Source organism: Columba livia, chromosome 14 (assembly GCF_036013475.1).
Source record: "Columba livia isolate bColLiv1 breed racing homer chromosome 14, bColLiv1.pat.W.v2, whole genome shotgun sequence".
In the NCBI taxonomy this organism is placed as follows: Eukaryota; Metazoa; Chordata; class Aves; order Columbiformes; family Columbidae; genus Columba; species Columba livia.
Window position 1 is genome coordinate 1,906,867 of NC_088615.1, and position 18,679 is coordinate 1,925,545.

The 18,679-nt window shown below is 59.2% G+C and overlaps 1 protein-coding gene across 1 annotated transcript in view; it reads right to left on the reverse strand.

Annotated features, from left to right (window-relative positions):
- Positions 1–18,679, reverse strand: part of PPARGC1B (PPARG coactivator 1 beta) — a 51,683-nt gene that overhangs the window by 6,298 nt on the left and 26,706 nt on the right. The window contains exons 2-11 of the mRNA XM_065029471.1: positions 10,410–10,583; positions 8,472–8,684; positions 6,512–6,628; positions 4,576–5,752; positions 3,958–3,994; positions 3,480–3,544; positions 2,289–3,051; positions 1,724–1,799; positions 697–818; positions 310–464 (exon numbers count right to left, since the gene is read on the reverse strand). Coding sequence (XP_064885543.1) covers positions 310–464; positions 697–818; positions 1,724–1,799; positions 2,289–3,051; positions 3,480–3,544; positions 3,958–3,994; positions 4,576–5,752; positions 6,512–6,628; positions 8,472–8,684; positions 10,410–10,583 — 2,899 coding nt within the window. The remainder of the gene's footprint in view (positions 1–309; positions 465–696; positions 819–1,723; positions 1,800–2,288; positions 3,052–3,479; positions 3,545–3,957; positions 3,995–4,575; positions 5,753–6,511; positions 6,629–8,471; positions 8,685–10,409; positions 10,584–18,679) is intronic.

An 18,679-nucleotide genomic window follows, 5' to 3' on the forward strand; every position in this document is an offset into this window, starting at 1 on the left:
AACACCTTTTAAACCCCTCCAGGGATGGTGACTCCAGCACTGCCCTGGGCAGCCTGTTCCAATGCCCAACAGCCCTCTCAGGGAAGAATTTTTTCCTAATATCCAATCTAAACCTCCCCCCACTTTTCCCAGCCATCCAACTGAGATAAAAGGAGCAACATGAGCTACAGGAGAGCCGGTGGTCTTGCCCTGCGGGCTCTAAAGAGATTTAGGATCCTTCCATGACAAGGGTTCAGAAGTGCAGCGTGCCGTGATGGGTCTGTGCTGATACGCACCACACTTCAGAAAAAGCAGCTCCTGCTTTCTTACCCAAGTCAGTGTATCTGGTCCAGAAGAAGTGCCCGAGGCCACCAGAACTGAGTTGGAAAGAAGGCTCGTTCCTCTTCCTTAGCGAGGTGCCATTCTTCAGAGATAAGGCGGCATGCTCTGAATACCGGTAGGTGATGAAGCCGTATTTATCTCCCCTGAGCAACCAGAGAAAAAATTCAAGATGCGATGGGCCCTGCAGCCCCTCTGATGTGGCTCTGCCCAGCACTGCATCCCTGTCCCTCCATCCCGCTGTCCCTCCACCCTGTCATCCCTCCCTGTGTCCTCAGACTTGGGGACACACAGCATCTCCTTGCCCAAAGCACCGCCATGGCAGAGGGGTTACCTGTAGCCGCTGGACCCCCAGACCACAGCTCGCTCTGTACTCACCTGTTAGTCCTGGACAGGACCTGACACTCCACAATTTCACCAAACACTTCGAAGCGTTTCTTCAGTTCACTGGAGCTCATGCTGCTGGAGAGGTTTCTGATATACACCACCCGGCCTTCCCCCTGGCAAAGCAAGCAAAGGGTTCAGGCTCCGGGAACCCAGCTCATGGGTGCTGCTGGTGGGTGCTGGAAATGCATGGCTGGAAATGCGGGGTTGGAAATGCGGGGCTGGAAATGTGGGGCTGCCAAGAAGCCCCAAGGAGCCAGCGCCGGGAATCAGGCTGCAGCAAGGGCGATGCCACTGCGGGCACAGCCCAGAATCGCCGGGGTCTGGCTGCTCTGCTCCAGCCAGCTCACGGGTGTCACGCCAGGACGCCACTGCTGCAGGACAGCCACATCCATGTCCCTTAGGACAGGGCTACAGCCAGGCTGAAGCAGCCACCCCCGCCACCTTCTCATTTGAATTTCTCCTGCATCCCTGCAGCTTTTCCAGCTTCTCCTGGCAAAGATGCCAGGAAATATTCCCAAGAATTGCTGAGGGCAAAATTCAATTGCACTGCAGAAAAAAGATGCCAGAAGCATGTGTAAGCACATGTGCGTGTGTGCAACAACAGAGAGGACCAACAGCTATCTCCCCACCTGCCCACCGCCCCCCACCTCCCACCCGTGGGCACACGCAGGGTTCCCGGTGCAGGACGCTACATCCCTCGGGGCTGAGCAGCTTCAGGGATTCCCCAGATCGCCCCAACTGTCAGTGCCACACATGTGGGAGCACCGGCACAGGATGCTCCTGGCGTTTCTGTGCCAAGAACTGCGTGTATCACCAATTGCTGGTGGCTTCCGCTTCATCTTAGGTTTTTCTCTCCCCCTTCTCCATTCTCCGCCCCTGTGTCCTTGTTTAACACCAGCCTTGCACCAAGGGATGCTAAAGCCAGGGCTAACAGGCTCCACTGCTGGTTTTCCAGAGTGGAAGATGAACTGAGGGCTGGGGATCGCTCTGTCCCAGCACAGGGTCCCTGCTCACTTACGATGGCCTTTTCTCGTCTCTTCTCCAGCTGGCCCCGCTGCCCGCTCCTGCCCTGACACTGCTCGCCGTTCTCACACCTGGGAAGCGAGGGAGAGGACATCAGCTGTGGGGTGGGGGCGATCCGGGGACAAAACTTCAAACGCCAAAGAGACACCAAGGCTCGTGGCGTCTGCAGCAGCCAGCAGGCACTCCGGAGCACCGGCGGCAGCGAGATATGGGTCTGGAAACACTGGAAAGGACACTGGAAAGTCCCTTCTGAGAGATGCAAAAGGGGAGTCCCGGCCAACACTCACCCCTTCCCAGGTATGGCCCCTGCCCATTCCCCATCGCTCCCAGGGCCATGGAACCCCCTGGCTGCTTCACCCCAGTACTGCTTTCTCTGGCCATGGCTGATGTTTGCAGCAGCTGCTGATGTAGTACCAAACACTCCAATGCTTTTTCTTCCATTAATCAGCCTCTTTATTACTTGGGCCAGAAGAGCAGAGACAGCCTGGGCTGCCACACACCGGGGCAAAACCTCAGGGAGCAGGAACGTTCCCAAGTGCCCCCCGGCTGCCCCCCTGTACCTGAAGGTCCGTCTGCTTGCAGGTGATCGGGACCGGCAGCACGAAGACCCCGAGCTGGACCTGCTCCAGGAACAGTAATGCAAACTGGTTCTGGAAAGGGGGTTTCTCCGCAGGCACAGCTTGGTGTCGCCGTGCTCCTCCTCTTCCTCCTCATCCTCCTCCTCCTCCTCAGGGGAACCGCTCTCACTGCAGCTATCTCCAAAGACGGTGTCGTACTCTGGGGTCTTGCAGAAGACCATGTCCTCATCATCGAGAGCACTGTCCAGAAAGCCAAAGTGCTTCGTTAAGCTGGCTCTGATCTCCTGGTCTCTCAGCTGCTTGATGCCATCCTTCCACAGCATCTGGCCGCCCGCCTCCTTGCTGCCGAGCTCCAGCCCCTGGTAGTGGGCGGCCGGGACCCTCCTCTTGTGCTCTGTCTCCACCTGGCCCGGGGGCTCCCACGACTTGAGCACCTTCCTCTGCAGGGCAACCTCGGGCTTCAGCACCTGGCAGTAGTCGTGGTCCCCGAAGGAGCGGGAGAAGGGCCGCTTGAGCACGCCCTGCTGCTCGGGGAGCGCGGGGCGCCCGGCGGCTCGGCTCAGGTGGGCGAAGAGCTCTGTCCTCTCGGGGTGCTTCTTGGGGGCTTTCTGGGAGGCTGCGACATCGCCTGTGTCCCCGGGGCCAGGGGCCGTCCCATCCTCCTTCCCCGGCTCCTGGGGGATGTCTGGCTTGTACAGGTCCTCCTCGGTGGGCTTGTATGGAGGAGTAGTGGGTGGTGTGAGACCTGAACCCCCCCAAACAAAGGGCAGGAGTCAGCTCTGCCCACACTGTCCTGCTCTGTCCCACCCCAGCGTTGCAAAGAAGGCTGCTTGGCACCCGCAGCCTCACCCATCCAGTGGCACTTGGGGAAAAAGAAGGATGCCCAATCCCAGAATGGACCAGAGGACTCTCCTGTCCCTGTTGGCTCACACAGGGGCTCTCTGACCAGCCCTCCCATCCCAAGCATGTGCTCCCCAAGCTGTCTGCAGCCCTTGGATGCAGCGGCAGTGTGCGGGAAGTCACCTGCATTTTCAGTGCAAAGCAGGGCTTCCAGTCTGGGAGATGAACATATCCACTTGGCTGGAGCCAGCAACTCCAGGCTGAATTTAGTGGAAATTTTCCCCTTCCCAGGGAGGATTTTTGCAAAATTTAAAAATTAAAAGCCTGCCCTACCTGCCGTCCCGCACAGCTCCACAGTCAGAATTGGCTCAAAGCTTCTCTTCCCAAAGGCTGGGTCACTGGAGAAGAGCAGAAAATAAGGAGAAAGCATTTAGGTGAACCACAGTCCCATAAAACCAAAAGCCAGCTGAGAAGACACTGGCTACAAGTGAGCCCTCCCACCACGGCCAGTGACTGACGGAGTAACCCCATGGCCAGGCGCGAGGGGCAGCGGGGCGAGCAGTCTCCCCTCCTCATCCCAGCCAGAGCTCTGGGGCACATTGCCCTGGTGTGCAGAAGTGCCTTGCCCTTGGCGCAGGGCTCACCGAGCTCCTGGCACCGAGCGAGGGCTCAGCTCCCCGCGGCCCCGCGCCCGGCTCGCTCTGCTCCGCAACAGCAGCTCTGCGCGCTCACCGCAGACGCCTGCCCAGCCAGACACACCGGGGCACCCTCCCAGCCCCAGCGTGGTTCATCCAGCCCCGTGCGCACTTACGTTTGTGCCAAGGACAGCGTGAGACACCTGGGTGTTTCTGAAAGGCAGGGAGAGAAGCAGCGTTACCAGGGAGCTCTGCTCTCTCCAGCGCCCGCGGTGCTCGCGGGGGCCCCTCTGCCCACCCTGGCGCGGGGCTGGGGGCTGTGGGCTTTGCCTGCCTGCGGGAGGACTAGTGCTGCCAGGGTTGAGCCATATGTGCTCACAAAGTGCTTGCGGACAGCTGTGATTTTTGGGCAGCGGTGCAGCCGAACCCCAGTGCCCTGGCACAGGGTGAGCCCATGGGGAAGAGGAAATCAGCAGGATGGGACAGCCTGGTCCCTGCTGGGTTTGTACTACACCGACTCCTTCATCTTGTTATAAGGATGGAGAAACTGAGGCAGAAGGCCCCCAGGGATTGAAACAGCACCCCAAAACCAGAGCAGAGCCCCGACTCCCCATGCATGGGACCCCACAGCCAGCCAACACGAGTCAGGGCTCGGCTGTGCTTGGGGCTGCTCACAGCTTTGCCAGACGGGTGCCAGGCACCTGGCCAGCAGCGCTCACCCACGGCTGGGACAGCACGGACAGCATGGGCACACCGGGAGGGCGAGCAGAGTGACAGCCCCTGGCCCCCCTCACCTGCTTGCTCCAGGAGGGCACAGCGCCTGCTCTCAGCCCCATCGCCCACCTCGCCGTCGCCCGGGGACCCCAGGGAGAGGGGCTGGGGCTCCACTGGTGGTGCCGAGCTCCTGCCGTCCCCCTCCTCCATGCCCCCCACCTCCACTTCAGCTGCAGGGTCTTCAGCGGAGAAGCCCTCCAGCGCTGGGCACGGAGGGGGCTCCCGGGAGGACAGGCTGTCCCGGGGGCCGTGGCTGTCCCCTGCCTCCCGGGAGCTGGAGGATTCAGGAGGTGGCTCATCAAGGAAGGGGAGCCAGTGACCGAGCTCAGGGTTGAGTCTCTTGGACCGGCGGACAGCATAAATGGTGTTCTCCTGCTTGCGGGCCATCTTTGCCATGGCTGTGCCTGGGGAGCCCACATGCTTCCCAGCATTGTCCTCGAGACCGCCCAGCTCCTGCGGGGCTTCCATCTCGGCCCCAGGGCTCTGGCGCAGCTCCCCCTTCTCCAGCACCGCTTTTGCTCTGGATGTGCAGGTCCCGCTGGCGTCCTCCCCATCCTGGGCCAGTGGCACTGGGGAGCAGGAGCCAGGTGGCCGGGCCAGGGCAGCATACACAGGCTTGCCCAGGCGGTATGGCTTGCTCACGTCACACAGCAGGTCCCGCGCCAGCAGCTCCTTCAGGATGGAGAAGGATGCTCCAGGTTTCTTGCAGCCCCCACCCGCTTGCCAGGCACAGCCCAGCCGGCTCTGGGTGCCGCTGGGGGGGCCCGGCTGTGTGGGGCAGTCCGGCTTGGCTCTCTTGAAGGGGCTGCTGCAGGGCTGGGGTTTGGCGTTGGCAGCGTCGCGGGCGGGCAGCTTCCGCGGCGGCAGGCAGTAGGTGTGCATGTAGCGGATGAGCTCCACCACCGAGTGCATCTCCCCCTCGCAGGAGAACTGGCTGCCGGAGCCATCCTCTGCCGAGGAGGGGGGGGTCACCGAGTCGCCGAGGCTCAGCGAGTCCTCACTGGAGTCGCTGTCATCCTCGTGATAGGTGCAGTCACCCGGGGGTGGGTGGAGGTGGCTGCTGGGGCACTCCTCGGGGTCTTGGGGGGCTTTGGTCTGCGCGCAGGGGACGGCAGAGGTGAGGTGCCGGTGCAGCTCGGTGCAGCTGCGGCTCTGAGTCTGCGGGACACTCGCCCTCCTGTCCCGGGGACCCTCCACCTTAGGAGACGAGAGAGGAGAAAGTCAGACCTGAGCTCCGCAGCCACGATCTGCTGCAGGTACCAGCATGTGGGGGAACCCCCTGGGCTGGCAGAGCCACCCTGCAGCCTCGAACCCCCTAGTCCCGTGCCACCAGCATCCCGCCCTGCCGGGGGGTCAGCCCCACGCCCCAGGGCTGGCCGCCCCACTGCTGCCCCTCCAGCAGCCGGCACACAATGATGCTCCTTTTCCCCAGGAGGAATTTGCTGCTCTTCCCACGCAATCTAATTTGCTGGGCCTAATGCACCGTACAATTACCATTAGCCAAGTAGAAATATCTTTGATGGCAACTTCTGCTGGATTTCAGATTAGCTTAAGTGCCGGCGTCGGCTCTGCAGGGCAGCGCGCGGCTCTGCCCGGCCGACGGCTCCCGGCTCGGGCTGTGAGTCAGCGGGGAGGGGTCGGCTGGGGAGCACACGGGGCTTTCACACACCAGCGCTCGGGGAAGCGGGGACAGGCCTGACCGCCTTGGGTCCAAATGAGATCGAGATGTTTTTCAGCCTGAAGGTTTTGCTGACCCCGGACTGCACCCACCGTGCAGACAGGGATGGGAATGCCGGGCTGCTGTGCCAGCGGTGACGGTCCCTGCTTGTCCCCAGCCCCTGGCCCAGCTCGGCAGCTGCCCATGCTCCCTGACACTGTCCTTCGGTTATGTTCTCTAGGACGGCTCCTGAGAGGTGGGCACAGTGTGGGCTCGAGCTCTGCCTGCCGAGGAAGTACCTTTGTGCAGGGCCGTGGGGGTCGGGACTTAGGGGTCCCCGGGCGCCGGGCGCTCCCGTCCCGCTGAGCCTCGCAGCTCGGGGGCACATGCGATGGAGAGAGGAGCAACTTCTTCAGCTGCAAAGAGAAGCGGCAAGAAAAGGAGTCGGCATCGCAGCAAGGGCAAGAGAAAGTGCCAGCAGGTTCACAGCCCCTCAGCACACCCACTGCTGAGCAGCCGACCCAAAAATGGAGGAGGAAAAATAAAAAGGCAGGCAGGCGTTTCCCACCTCCCCACGGCTATGGGGGCTGTGTGCAGTCCCAATGGGGTCAGGGCCATCTCCACACCATTCACCCCTGTCCCCAAGGGTCCCCCAGCAGGTCGGGGTGGTGGGGACACAAGGGAATTGACTTCCCAGGGGCACCCCCGCCCCGGTCAGACACACAGGAGCTGTTGTGGCATCCCAATTTCTCACGCCATCAATTCTGACCTCAGATGACAGAGACTTCACACGGGCACGAGTAAGAGCTTTGGACTGCTCACTCAGTCCCCGTGCAAGGCTTGTTTAGCCAAAGCATCCAGAGAGGTCCTCGATTCATTAATGAGCTTGCAAGGTGTTTTGCAGATGCAAGCCCCTGTGGGACCTGTTGAGGATCTTCCCCAACACGCTCTGTCGAGCCCACGTGCGGTGGGAGTGGGGTTCTCCCTGGGTCACTCACAGTGCCACCGCTCCTGATGGCAATGTCAGCGTAACACTTTTCTTCTACTCAAAACTGGTTTTGTTTGGGGGAAAAATAAAGCAAACCCACACCCAGCAACAGCATTTCAGATTCCACCCATGTCGCGCTAACAACCGAAGGCAACACAGCTCGACAGCAAGACGACTGCGTAGGCGCCAGGGAACTGCACGGGGAGACAGATCTGGGGGTCCCGGGCTGGCCCACAGGCACAGAGCCCCGGGGAGGGCACAGGGAGTCTCAGGGGCTGATAGAAATAGGGGGTGCCCAGGTCAGGGGCTGCCAGGAAACATCAACCAGGGTGCCCACAGCTTTAGGCGTGCAGCTCCTGTTGGTGGAAGCAACCAGCACCCTTTCCCCCCTACCCGTGCAACGTATACATCCTATATATACACATACAGATTGTGTGTGATATATACGCCCTGCGCAGGGCGCGGGCGGTGGAAATGCATGTTCTCACCACTGGATGTCACTCCTCCCCACCACAGCCCCGGCTTTTGGGGAGACCTGGGGGCCAGGCTGGGGGTCCCTGGGGAAGCCCATGAGCCCCGGAGGGAGCTGGCTGGGTGTCCCTGTCCCAGGAGACTGCCCGGGGATGACGGTGGTTTGCAGTCCGGGGGCCAGGGGTCAGAGCCCTGACAGTGCAGGGAACCAAGAGGGATGCTCCAGTCACCAAATCTGTGGGGACCGGAGGCCACACAGCCCCTGAGGGGGTTGTAGTGGAAAGCATGGGGGGGTGAAACCCTCCCACTGAAAGCTGAGGGCATGGGCTGTCTGACACTCCGGCCAAGTCCCCTCTGTCCCTCCTGCGAGAGCAGCGGGGAGCTCGGCCCTGAGGCAGAGTCGGCAGGAGCAGCCACCATGTCTCATGGGCACGGGGCTGGGATGTGCTGGGGACACCCTGATCAAAAATCAGGGAGACCTGATTAAAAGCAGGTGTGGGTCTCGCCAAAGCAGCCACCACCCCTTTGACACCCACCACCACCCCCTTCATATATATATATATGTATATATATTTGTTTACACACAGCTTGATCCCGTGAAGATGGTGATGGAGGTGACAGCAATGATGCAGAACATGTATACGTATACAATACAAGTATATGCTTTGGTATTGACGGTTAAATAGAGTTTTAAGCCTAGAATGAAAAAATTCAGACCTTTGCTTCCTATCATACCCATGCAGCCGGCTTATCAGGGGCTCATCCAAATCCACCTTAAACAGTAGGAAGTGGGTTCTTACTAGAGACAGCTCATCAAACTCGGGGGCCGGGGGCGGCCCCCCCGTGACCGGGGCGGTGGGTTTGGGGGAGGGGGCAGGCGAGGTGTAGGCATGGTTGAGCGTGTCCCCCTCTTCCATAGTTCGGAAGGCAGCCAGGCCCGTGTCATCTCCCTGTATATCATCCAATGTCTCGGTGAGGGCTGCCAGCAGCGCTTCGTTCTCGCTGTCTATTATCTGAAAGGAGCGGGCAGAGAAGAGAGGGGGAGTTAGGCCGGGCAGAGAGACCAGGCGATGTTGGGCAGGGGCTGGCAGTGCCACAGCAGCACCCACACTTCTCGGTGACCCTGCATGGGACCTGGGAGAGCGCCCACCATGGCGTAGCACCAGGATGGGATCAGGATGAGACCCAACTGGAAAAGGAGCATCAGTCTCTCCTGCGACACCCCCAGCAGGAAAATAATAAATCAGAACATCTCTCTCCCCACAGTCACCTCCACCATGCCACGAGGCAGCAGATAAAGGATCTGTGATTAAAATGCTCCTTGCCCAAATGGAGAAGCCCAGAAATGGCTGGAGCAAGCCAGAAGTTCCTTCTTTTTGGTCCTCTGATTCTTAATGTAAACCATGCCCAACAAGAAGCAGAGTGCCAACAGCTATAAAATTAGCACAGGGGTAAATTCAGGCTCACAAGGAGGACTGGGGACTGCACACAGCCTCCTGTGCTCCCCTCATCTTGTCTGAAAATTAAGCATCTTTTGCTCCATGCCCTAACCTTGCTCGCAGTTACTAGAGCAGGCTCCAGGGAAAGGCAGCGGGATGCTCCATTTTTGGCTCCGTTTCTTTTTCCTCCTGTTATTGGCACGAGACCGCTGTGCATACAAGTTCAGTGGGATACATTTCATCATACTCTGCTGCTCCTAATGGGCCTGTCTTTTGCATTTCTTTTCTGTTTATCTTTTCCCCAGGAAGTTCAGCGGAAAATATGCATCTCGTGATGAAGGTCCCTCAGCTGGACTGGACCATTTTCAAGCACAGCATCAGCACAGCATAAAAGCCAAAGGGTTGTTATTATGGCCAGGTTAGAAAATATTGGGGCTTTTTTTTCCCCCCCTTGTTTAAATACAAATCCTCTTCCCTCCCCAAAAGTAACCCACAGTTGTAACTAACAGGCACCAGTGAGTTGCAGCCTCCTTGTCCGAGCAGATAAGGGCCTGGGGGCTGCTCGGGAGGGCACAGAGACCCCAGCCCCCCTGGACAGGGCACATCCAGGGTGCAGCATGAGCTTTGGGAAAGGCGAGCGGGCTGCCCAGCCTGTTGTGCGCCCTGTCCCCAGGCAGAATCAGCAGCCCCCCAACTCCAACGCGCCTGTGCTGTGCTCCCAGCCCCGCCCTGGGGCCACAGCTCTGCAGGGTGCTCAGCTCTTCTGTGCTGAGGGACAAGGACCAGCCCTGCCTGTGCCTGGGAGCACTCTCTGCCCTGGCACTGCTTTGCACCGCATGGTCCCGGGTGCCATCAGAGCGACAGGGACGTCCCAGCGCAAAGGAGAGGAGAGAAACCAGCTGCCCCCTGCCAGAGGGACCCAGCCCCAGACACAGGGAGGATGCCAGAGCTGGGAGAAGGGGCTGCTTTCTGCTCCTGGGAAATGAATGTATCTGCCCCACGCCACAGCCCTGAGACCCCCACGCTGCCACCCCGGCACACCCTGCCAGCCCGAGAATCAAACAGGACATGCACCAGCTGTAATTCCCTTCTGATAATACATGACAATAGGGTTGGCTCAGCAGCCTCCTCTGCTTGTCCACCTCCTCATTAGCTTTACTCTTTGTGCTCCATTTAGAGCTGCACGCAAATTAATGGAACGCTTATCAGCTGGGGAGGAGCTATTAATAGTAGTGTGTGTCCCCTCCTTCCTCCCCCTGCCTGCACCCTTGGGTCCCCATGCCGGGAGGACGGGGGTACCTGGAAGAGCTCGGAGTCGTCGGTGCTGTACTGGCTGGAGTCGGTCTCTGAGTGCTCCCCGCACCACTGCAGCTCGTTGAAGTAGCCGGCTGAGTCCAAGTCGCTGGCATCCAGCTGGGACAAATCGATCTCGGGGAAATCAGAGTAGAGGTGCTCCTCGCCAGACACCTCGTACTGGGGAGAGAGGAGAAAGGGGGTGAGCCCACTGCCACGCCAGAGTGCGAGCGGCGGAGGAACAAGCCGAGGCGACTCAATCTGAGTGATAGAGCCTTGTTCACTTTATTGCCTTCAACAACACATATTTATACAGGTTACAGTTATTACGTATACTGATCATTTACTAATTGGCTTAGGTTCTAACGGTTACATTTGCATGATCCTCCTACTTGCAGTTAGCTACCTATGCAAGTTCCATGTTCCTACAGCTCTCGCTTCCTCAAAAGTTGTTTGTGATACTTGTCAAGGTGACCGTGTCCTTGCCGTTTCTCTTGTGATCAGCAGTTTCTGCTGAGGCCTAGTTCTGCCTAGCGCCTAAGTCATGTCAAGCCGCTAACTTATCAGAACAAGCTCTGATCGTACAACTGTTCCATGGATTCATGTCCATTATCTTTGAGCCATTCCCCAACACCAGAGGGGCGGGCAGCACCAGGCAGCAGCATCCCCTGCAGAGACGGCTGCTCTCCCCGTGTGCTGTTCGTTGACTGTTGTCTCCACTCCAGCCCATTACTCGGACCTTCTTTTGAGTAAGCTTTGGCAAGTGGTTCATGGAGGAGCCGCTACACAAGGGGCCCCTCTTCACTGTGCACCTTGCAAGGCGGTTTGCACAGCCTGGCACTGGCACTGCTGGTCACTGACAGCCGTTCTGCAACTGCCCACCCAACCCTCCCTCTTGCACCCTGGCAGGTGTTGAAACAGCAGCATCTGCGTGGAAAGAGCCCCGTCTCCTCTGGCGAGCAGGAGCTCAAGGCACAGCACAGCTGCCTGGACCTTGGCAAAGCAGCTGCTGGTGCTCTTAGGGGAAAATGGGGTCATTCCAGCCTTTGGTGCCCTAAGGGTGACATCCAGGGTTATCCAGCTGCCCTGGAGATCAGTGATAAGAGAGACTTGGGCACACATGAGATAGCAGTGCGCCGCGCCAGGCTCGGGTGGGTGGCCTCACGCCCGGTTCACATGGCTGCTCCGCACCCTGTCCCCATCCCTGCCACACGGCACTGAGCTGCTCGAGGACAGTCCCTCTGGTGCAGCTGCACGTCCTGCATGTCCCAAGGCAACCAAGGCAATAGAGACGCTGGTCCCTGCACTGTACATGCAGGATGATAAAAACAGCATGAAAAAGAATTGATGTCCAGGTGCACACCGGACGACGTGAGCTCTAGGAACCGTGCTAAAAAATCTCCATTTAGCCCCAGACAGCAGCCAGGATCTGCCCCATTGCTGCCTGGCTCCCAGTCACTGCCCGGCCACAAAGCCCCACAGCTGCATACCACACCAGAGGGAGAGAGGGCTGGCATGGGCACGGCCCTGCCGGCACCACCGCTGCCTGCACCACCGCTGCCTGCACCACCACTGCCTGCACCGCCATTCACTGCCTGCACCACCGCTGCCTGCACCATCATTGCCTGTGCCACCGCTGCCTGCACCGCCATTCGCTGCCTGCACCACCGCTGCCTGCACCACCGCTGCCTGCACCGCCATTCGCTGCCTGCACCACCGCTGCCTGCACCACCGCTGCTGGCACCACCGCTGCCTGCACCACCACTGCCTGTGCCACCGCTGCCTGCACCGCCATTCGCTGCCTGCACCACCGCTGCCTGCACCACCGCTGCTGGCACCACCACTGCCTGCACCACCGCTGCCTGCACCGCCACTGCCTGCACCGCCATTCGCTGCCTGCACCGCCACTGCCTGCACCGCCATTCGCTGCCTGCACCGCCACTGCCTGCACCGCCATTCGCTGCCTGCACCACCACTGCCTGCACCACCATTCGCTGCCTGCACTGAGCCCTCATACCACACTTGTTTTTGCCACCGATGTCCAGGTTAAAGTGGAGGGGAAAGGTCTGGTGCGACTCTTCCCGGTATTGGCTGCCCGGGGGGAGTTTTCTGGCGATGAGGGAAGCAAGTTTATTTACAAAGCAAATGCATTTTGGAGCAGGCAAACATCTGAGCATGCGAGAGAGGCTGCACAGCGGCAGGAGAACGTGGGGGCCTCCCCTCCTGATGTGCCCTGGAAGGGATTTTTCCAATGCTCAACAAGGTCTCTTCTCCCAGGTAGCAAGTGAGAGGACAAGAGGAAACAGCCTCAAGTTGCACCAGGGGAGGTTTAGATTGGATATTAGGAAAAAATTCTTCACGGAAAGGGCCGTCGGGCATTGGAACAGGCTGCCCAGGGCAGTGCTGGAGTCACCATCCCTGGAGGGGTTTAAAAGGCATTTAGACGAGGTTCTTAGGGACATGGTTTAGTGCCAGAGTGAGGTTATGGTTGGACTCGACGATCCTGAGGGTCTTTTCCAACTGACACAACTCTATGATTCTAAGGAGGAAAAGAGATTTCAAACTTAGTTGCAGGAATGGAAAAGACAGTATTTCTCTCTTTTCTCCTCTTTTTTTTTTTTAATCGGAATAAAGTGGGGTTATTGATTATGTTCCCATAGGCTGAGCAGCCTGTGTACCAGAACGCTTCTGTGTGCACACACCCTCCCGCTCCCATTTAGCATTTCTCACCTACTTTTTGCCCCATTCCCTCCCAGGGCTGGCAAGGAAAGGGCGAGAGGTTTGGAGGACGGCGCAAGGGCAGGAGAGAGCAGCTTCACAGCCCAACAGCGAGCCAGAACTGTGTCCCAGGAGCGGAGCCCCAGCCCGGCTGTCCCCACGGTCACAGCACGACTGGGGGCTGCGGGGAGCTGCTGACGCTGCCCCAAACCTGCCGGTGCCAGCAAACCCCATGGGCACCGGGGAGCTGCCCCGGTGGCAGGGGATGCTCTCCCCAGCATCCTCCCTCCAGGAGGGACGTGTACCAGGCAGCCATCCACGAGCATGGTGCTGCCAAGTATATCGGGCACAAAAAACCATTTGTACAATCCTGGAGTGGTTCTGGGATCCGGATACTCCTCATGGGGCCCCCAAGGCTGGGGATCTTCAAGCCTGCCCCGCAAACACCTTTGCTCCCCAGGTGCATGTAACAGTTCAAGGGTCCCCGTCCTCATCCTTGTTGGCTCCACGGGACACAGATGCTACCTTTCCCCCAGCTCTTCTGTCCTCTCTGCTAAGGGGCATCCTGGGCTGCTTTGGGATCAGATGTCCTTTGGCCTTTCAGATGTGTCCCTTACCTGCTGTGGCTTGTCCCTGCTTTCCTGACATCGCTCTCAGGCCTGCTCCAGAAAACGTCTTGCAACAACTTTGGCTCCCCCTTCTCCCCACATCTTCCCATGGGAACACAGGCAAAGGCTTTTATTTTTAGAAAAGCCATACATACATATATATGTGTGTGTCTCTCTGTGTGCGTTCAATTAAAAATAGCAAAGCAGTCAAATTCTGCTGCTCCTTTTGATATGCCACAAGGGAAAAGATCCTGGTGCTGAGATCACAAGGAGCAGCTGACACCAGCACTTGGGACGCCTTTTGATCAACTCCACAGATGTGACATGTCCCCATTGGCAACGGGGCTGGGTAAAAATAAACTCCTGCAATCTAATGCTGTTGAGCTGCCCCCTCTGGGCACCGTGGCGGCAGGAGCGCCCGGCACCACCACGCTGCTCGCAGCCGTCCCGAGGCAGCCAGTGCTCCCAGGTTCCTGGCTAACACAGGTCAGGAGTGCCTGAAAACTCAGCTCTGCCTGCATCCGTCCCCCTCCTCCTCAGAAAAAGTGGGGAGAGTCTTTGCTCCATTTGGACACCCACATGGGCACCCGGCAGCGCATCCCAGCACGAAGCTGTGGTTCCATCCAGCCCCCTCTGCAAGAAAGGGTCACTTAACCAAGTCCAGTCACTGAGGACTTGAATCTCTGGAGGGAATCCATCACTTCAGGCACCGCTGTCCCGGCACTGAGTGCTGCGAGCTGAGCCCCTCTGGGATGGCTGGAGGGGTGTGTGGGACCCATTCCCCCCCGGGCATGGGGTGGCAGTGCCGATGGACAGGCTGCCTGTGGGCACTGGACCTCATCTGCTCAGACTTTCCCTTTTCCCACCCTTTGCATTTCCTGCTGCCTTGGGAGAGGACTGAACTTTTGTTCTAATTTTACTCGGGAGTTTGTAGGAAGATCAGCCATGGGTTCTTGGTGTGCAGCCAGCAAACACCCATGGAGACATGCTCAAAAATTTGGAGGCATCCTCCAGCCCAGACACCTGGCCTGTGCGCACTGCAGTGTGGCCACGACCAGAAAGCTGCCGTCAGCTCTTTGCAACATGTCTGATGAATCCCTGCTGCAGGGAAGAGGGATGCCCAGGCAGCTCGGTGGATGCCCCTGTACCACATAAATCCATCCTTCGGGGGAGCAGGAGCCATCCCCTCTGGCAGCAGGAGCATCCGGCAGCAGCACCACACAGGCAGCCGCACCTGAAAGCCAAAGCTACAAGGTGGAGGGCACCTGGGGGAACGGCCTCTGTTCAGAGACATCCTCCTCAGCTTGCTTTAAACCAGGAACCAACTCTGACCTCCCCTCTAGCAGAAATGCAATCACAATTACAGGACGAAGAGGCAGCTGATACTCGTGTGCATGTTGCAAGGAGCTTCATTTCTGCAGAGGCTTTGCTTGCTGGCAGGACAGAAAGGCATTACCGTTTTTATTAATGTACCGCTGAGCTCAGACAGCCCTTCCCTGCTGCAAGAGGTTTATAACTTAGACCACGGGAGCAGGGGTTGCCCTGGGAGGCTGGCAGGGACGGTCACGCCGAGGGTTTGTGCTTGTGTCGTGCCCCTGCCAAGGCTGGCAGCTCTGGCACAGCCGTGCCACGCATGCCGGAGCAGCCTGGAGAGCAGGAGGGCTCCGCGCCGCTGCTGCCAGCCCCACTGCCCATGTGCACCATGGCAGAGCTGGTGATGGGGAGAAAGCACCGGGGACAGTCTCCAAACCGGCAGTCAGGGACATCCAGAGGTCACCTTGCCAACTCTCCCGTCCCGGGGAACCTCGGCCGCACCTCAACTTTTCTACTAGTACCAGCAGGGCCTCTTCCTCAGCGCTGCGGGTGATGAGGGGCAGCTCCCCCCAGCCTGCGCGATGCCTTCTCCTGGAAGCCCCATGGGAGCAAATCATTCTGAGAGCTGCTGGTGGCCCTTTGGCCAGCACCCCTCTGTGTGTAGGGGCTGTGAATGGAAGAGCTCCCGGGGGCCCTGGCGACCGCACCCACCTGGGCACCTGCTGCTCCAGCTCCCTGGCCCTTTGCAGAGCCACCGATCTTTGCCATACCTGGAGCAGTGGCAAAGCGGAGCGGGATGAGGACCTGGTGTGGGGGTTAGCTCCATCTCCCTGTCCCACCACAAGGGTGGCTGATGCAGACAATCGCCTCTGGTATACCCAGCAGCTCCGGCACATGTCCTGGGCTGGACCTGCAGCTGGGGGAGGACATGCCACATCCAAGGATGCTCCACTGACCACAGCTCCGTGTGGCTCCTGACATCATGGGGACAGCCAGTGGGACACTTCTCCTGGAGAAGTTCATTTTCAGGTCTTTCTCCTGCTTTGGAGTGGTATTAACTCTGGTGTGGAAGCATGTGAAGTCTGATCTCTGCAGCGACACCAGGTTCCCCTCCAAGCCCAACTCTAACTCAAATACTGGATTAACGTGACAGGAAATGTTTTCCTCTTTTTCAGTGTCAACTTGGGCTCCTCAGTTTGAACCCCCAGTCGGTGGGGCTGGGCCAGGCTGTTGGCTCCCGGGGGAGCTGTACCCAGCGAGCCCACCGAGCGCAGAGCTCAGCCCCACGGGCACACAGCCAGCGGGATCCTGCCTGCCAGCCCCAAAACAGGCACCTGTCATCCCCAGTTCAGCAGCCTTCGGGCAAACGCTAATCCTTTGGGGTTTTGCCTTCCCTGTGGCAAGCCTGGGAAAGAAGCAAAGGGACGATGCCACCTCCAGACACCATCTCGGAGGAACTGCAGCAATAGCAACCTCAACCAGGGCAAGCAAGGCAGCTCAGCCGGCTGTTGCCTGCAGTGCTTAACTGGCTCAGAGGGGCTGGGGATGAAGCAGTGACTGTGACAAAGAGACCTACAGGTCCTCTTCTCTGACACACCCCCGACAACAGCACAGGTAGAAATTTTCCTTATCTGCAATACCCCTGGTTCCAGTCCCTTGAAGTTGTGGCCAAGTGTTTTGCCGCAAGGCTCTGAGCACACCAGGTGATGGCACAAGCATTGTGCTCGTGCTTAGCAAGGCTGCAAAAGTTTCAGCTTCTGAAGGCTGCCGGCATGAAAGCGCCGCTGGACGGGCACGGCGCCTTCGCGGGAACTTAATCCTGTTTAAGCCTGGGAGGATGGATTTGCATTGCTGCTCATGTACAGGGCCCCAGGATGCTTTGCAATTGCCTTGTCACTCACATGCCACTTTGCTGTAGGGAAAAAAGGAAGGAAAGCGGCAGCTGCTTGGAGGGGCCGAAGGAACAAGCCAGAAGAAGGCAGCCCATCTCGCCCAGGAGCTCAAGTGGTGACTCAGCCCCGCACGGAGCCTCCTCCCTCCCCACAGCCGAGTGCCTACCCAAAGCATTAAGGGATAAATATACATCCACATACGCTGGAGACAGAGCCCCAAATTAGCCGGTAGCATTTAGGCTGGGACCCAAACCAGCAGAAGGTGAGAAATGCCGAGAACACGAAGTGCCGGCTCCTGCCAGCGCTCGCTCTGCGGCACGGGCAGCGCCGGCTCCCGGCGCCCGCGGAGTTTCTCCCTCCTCGCCCTCACCCCAGCTTGTCTCTAAAAAGGAAAGAACATCCTTGGGCAGGGGTTTTGAAGAGAGCTGCCCGGGCTTATCAGGGAAATCCGTAATTACAGACTGCTTGAAACGGGGATTACAGCCATGCACGGAGACGGGCACCACACGGGTGTTCCACGGGGATGAGCTCTGCCCGGGCAGGCGCAGCGGGTGGGCTGGTGCGGCGGTGGGCACGGCTGCTCCCCCCGCTGCCTGCTCCAGGCAGCTGGGACCCCCACTTGGGCAGGCAGGAATGGATGCCCGCAGAGCCCCAGCACCCTCCCCAGGGGTGGTGGGGACATGCCGACACCGTGACTCACATCAGGGCCAAGCCCAGCCCTGGCCACCCCCCAGAAGCACCTTGTTGTCCCCATGGTCAAGCCACCAGCAGCCCGGGGGGGTGAAGCTGGGTGCTGCCAGCCCCTTGTCATCCCCAAGGTCACACTGCTGTCTCCCAGCCCTCCCAGCCTCAAAGGACCTGTGTGGGGTGGGCAGCCCCCTGCCAGTGCCAGGGAGGAGGGCAGAGGTGGAGATGGAGGAGAGAGCTATAAATAAGTGTAAATACAGCAAGGAGGCACCTGGCCAGAGCTGTGAAGGTCACCAGTGTGTGTGCCAGCAGATAAGCAACCCCTCTCCCCACTGGCATTTGACAAAATGTCACTGTGAATGAGAGAGAGGTGGTGTCGGGTTGTGCCTTGACCCGGCCGTCCCTTGCCACCCCCTGATATTTACAGCCCAAGAGCCCCAAAGTGGAGGGCAAGCGGTCCCTCCTCGGGAGGCAGCGAAGGCGGAGGGGACCCTGCCTGCACACACGGCGATGTGACACGGCAGAGCGAGGCACAAGGAGAGCAGAGGCAGGGACGTGCTGCTGCTCCCTCATCCAGCTCCCCAGTTCTGGGGGAAAAGGAACACAGGAAGCTCCCAGGCTGCGGGGTCTGCACAGGGGTATGCAACACCTTGCTGCCCTGCTATGAGCAGGGTATATCGCCCTCTGTGCTCTGTTTAACCTGTTTTAATTTCCATTCATCTGTTTTAACAATTCAGCCTAGCCAGCAAGAGGAAAAACGAGCACTAGCATTTAAAGCCCGGACAAAACAAATAGCAGGCTGATCCTTTCTTCCACTGGAGCTGCTCAGAGACAACTGCTGCGTGTCTGCATCGCCGCGGCACGTGGGAGCTGCGGCGGCAGTGCCGGGCCGCACGCCGGACACCCGCACCCACACGCGGAGCAGCCGCCCCCCGGCACAGCCCTGAAGTGCGGAGCGGGCACGGGGGGTGCAGGCAGCACCCGGTACCCGGCCCCACGGCACCGGCAGGACCCGGGTGCTCGGTGCCAGGCTCTGAGCCACAGCCCGAGCCTGAAC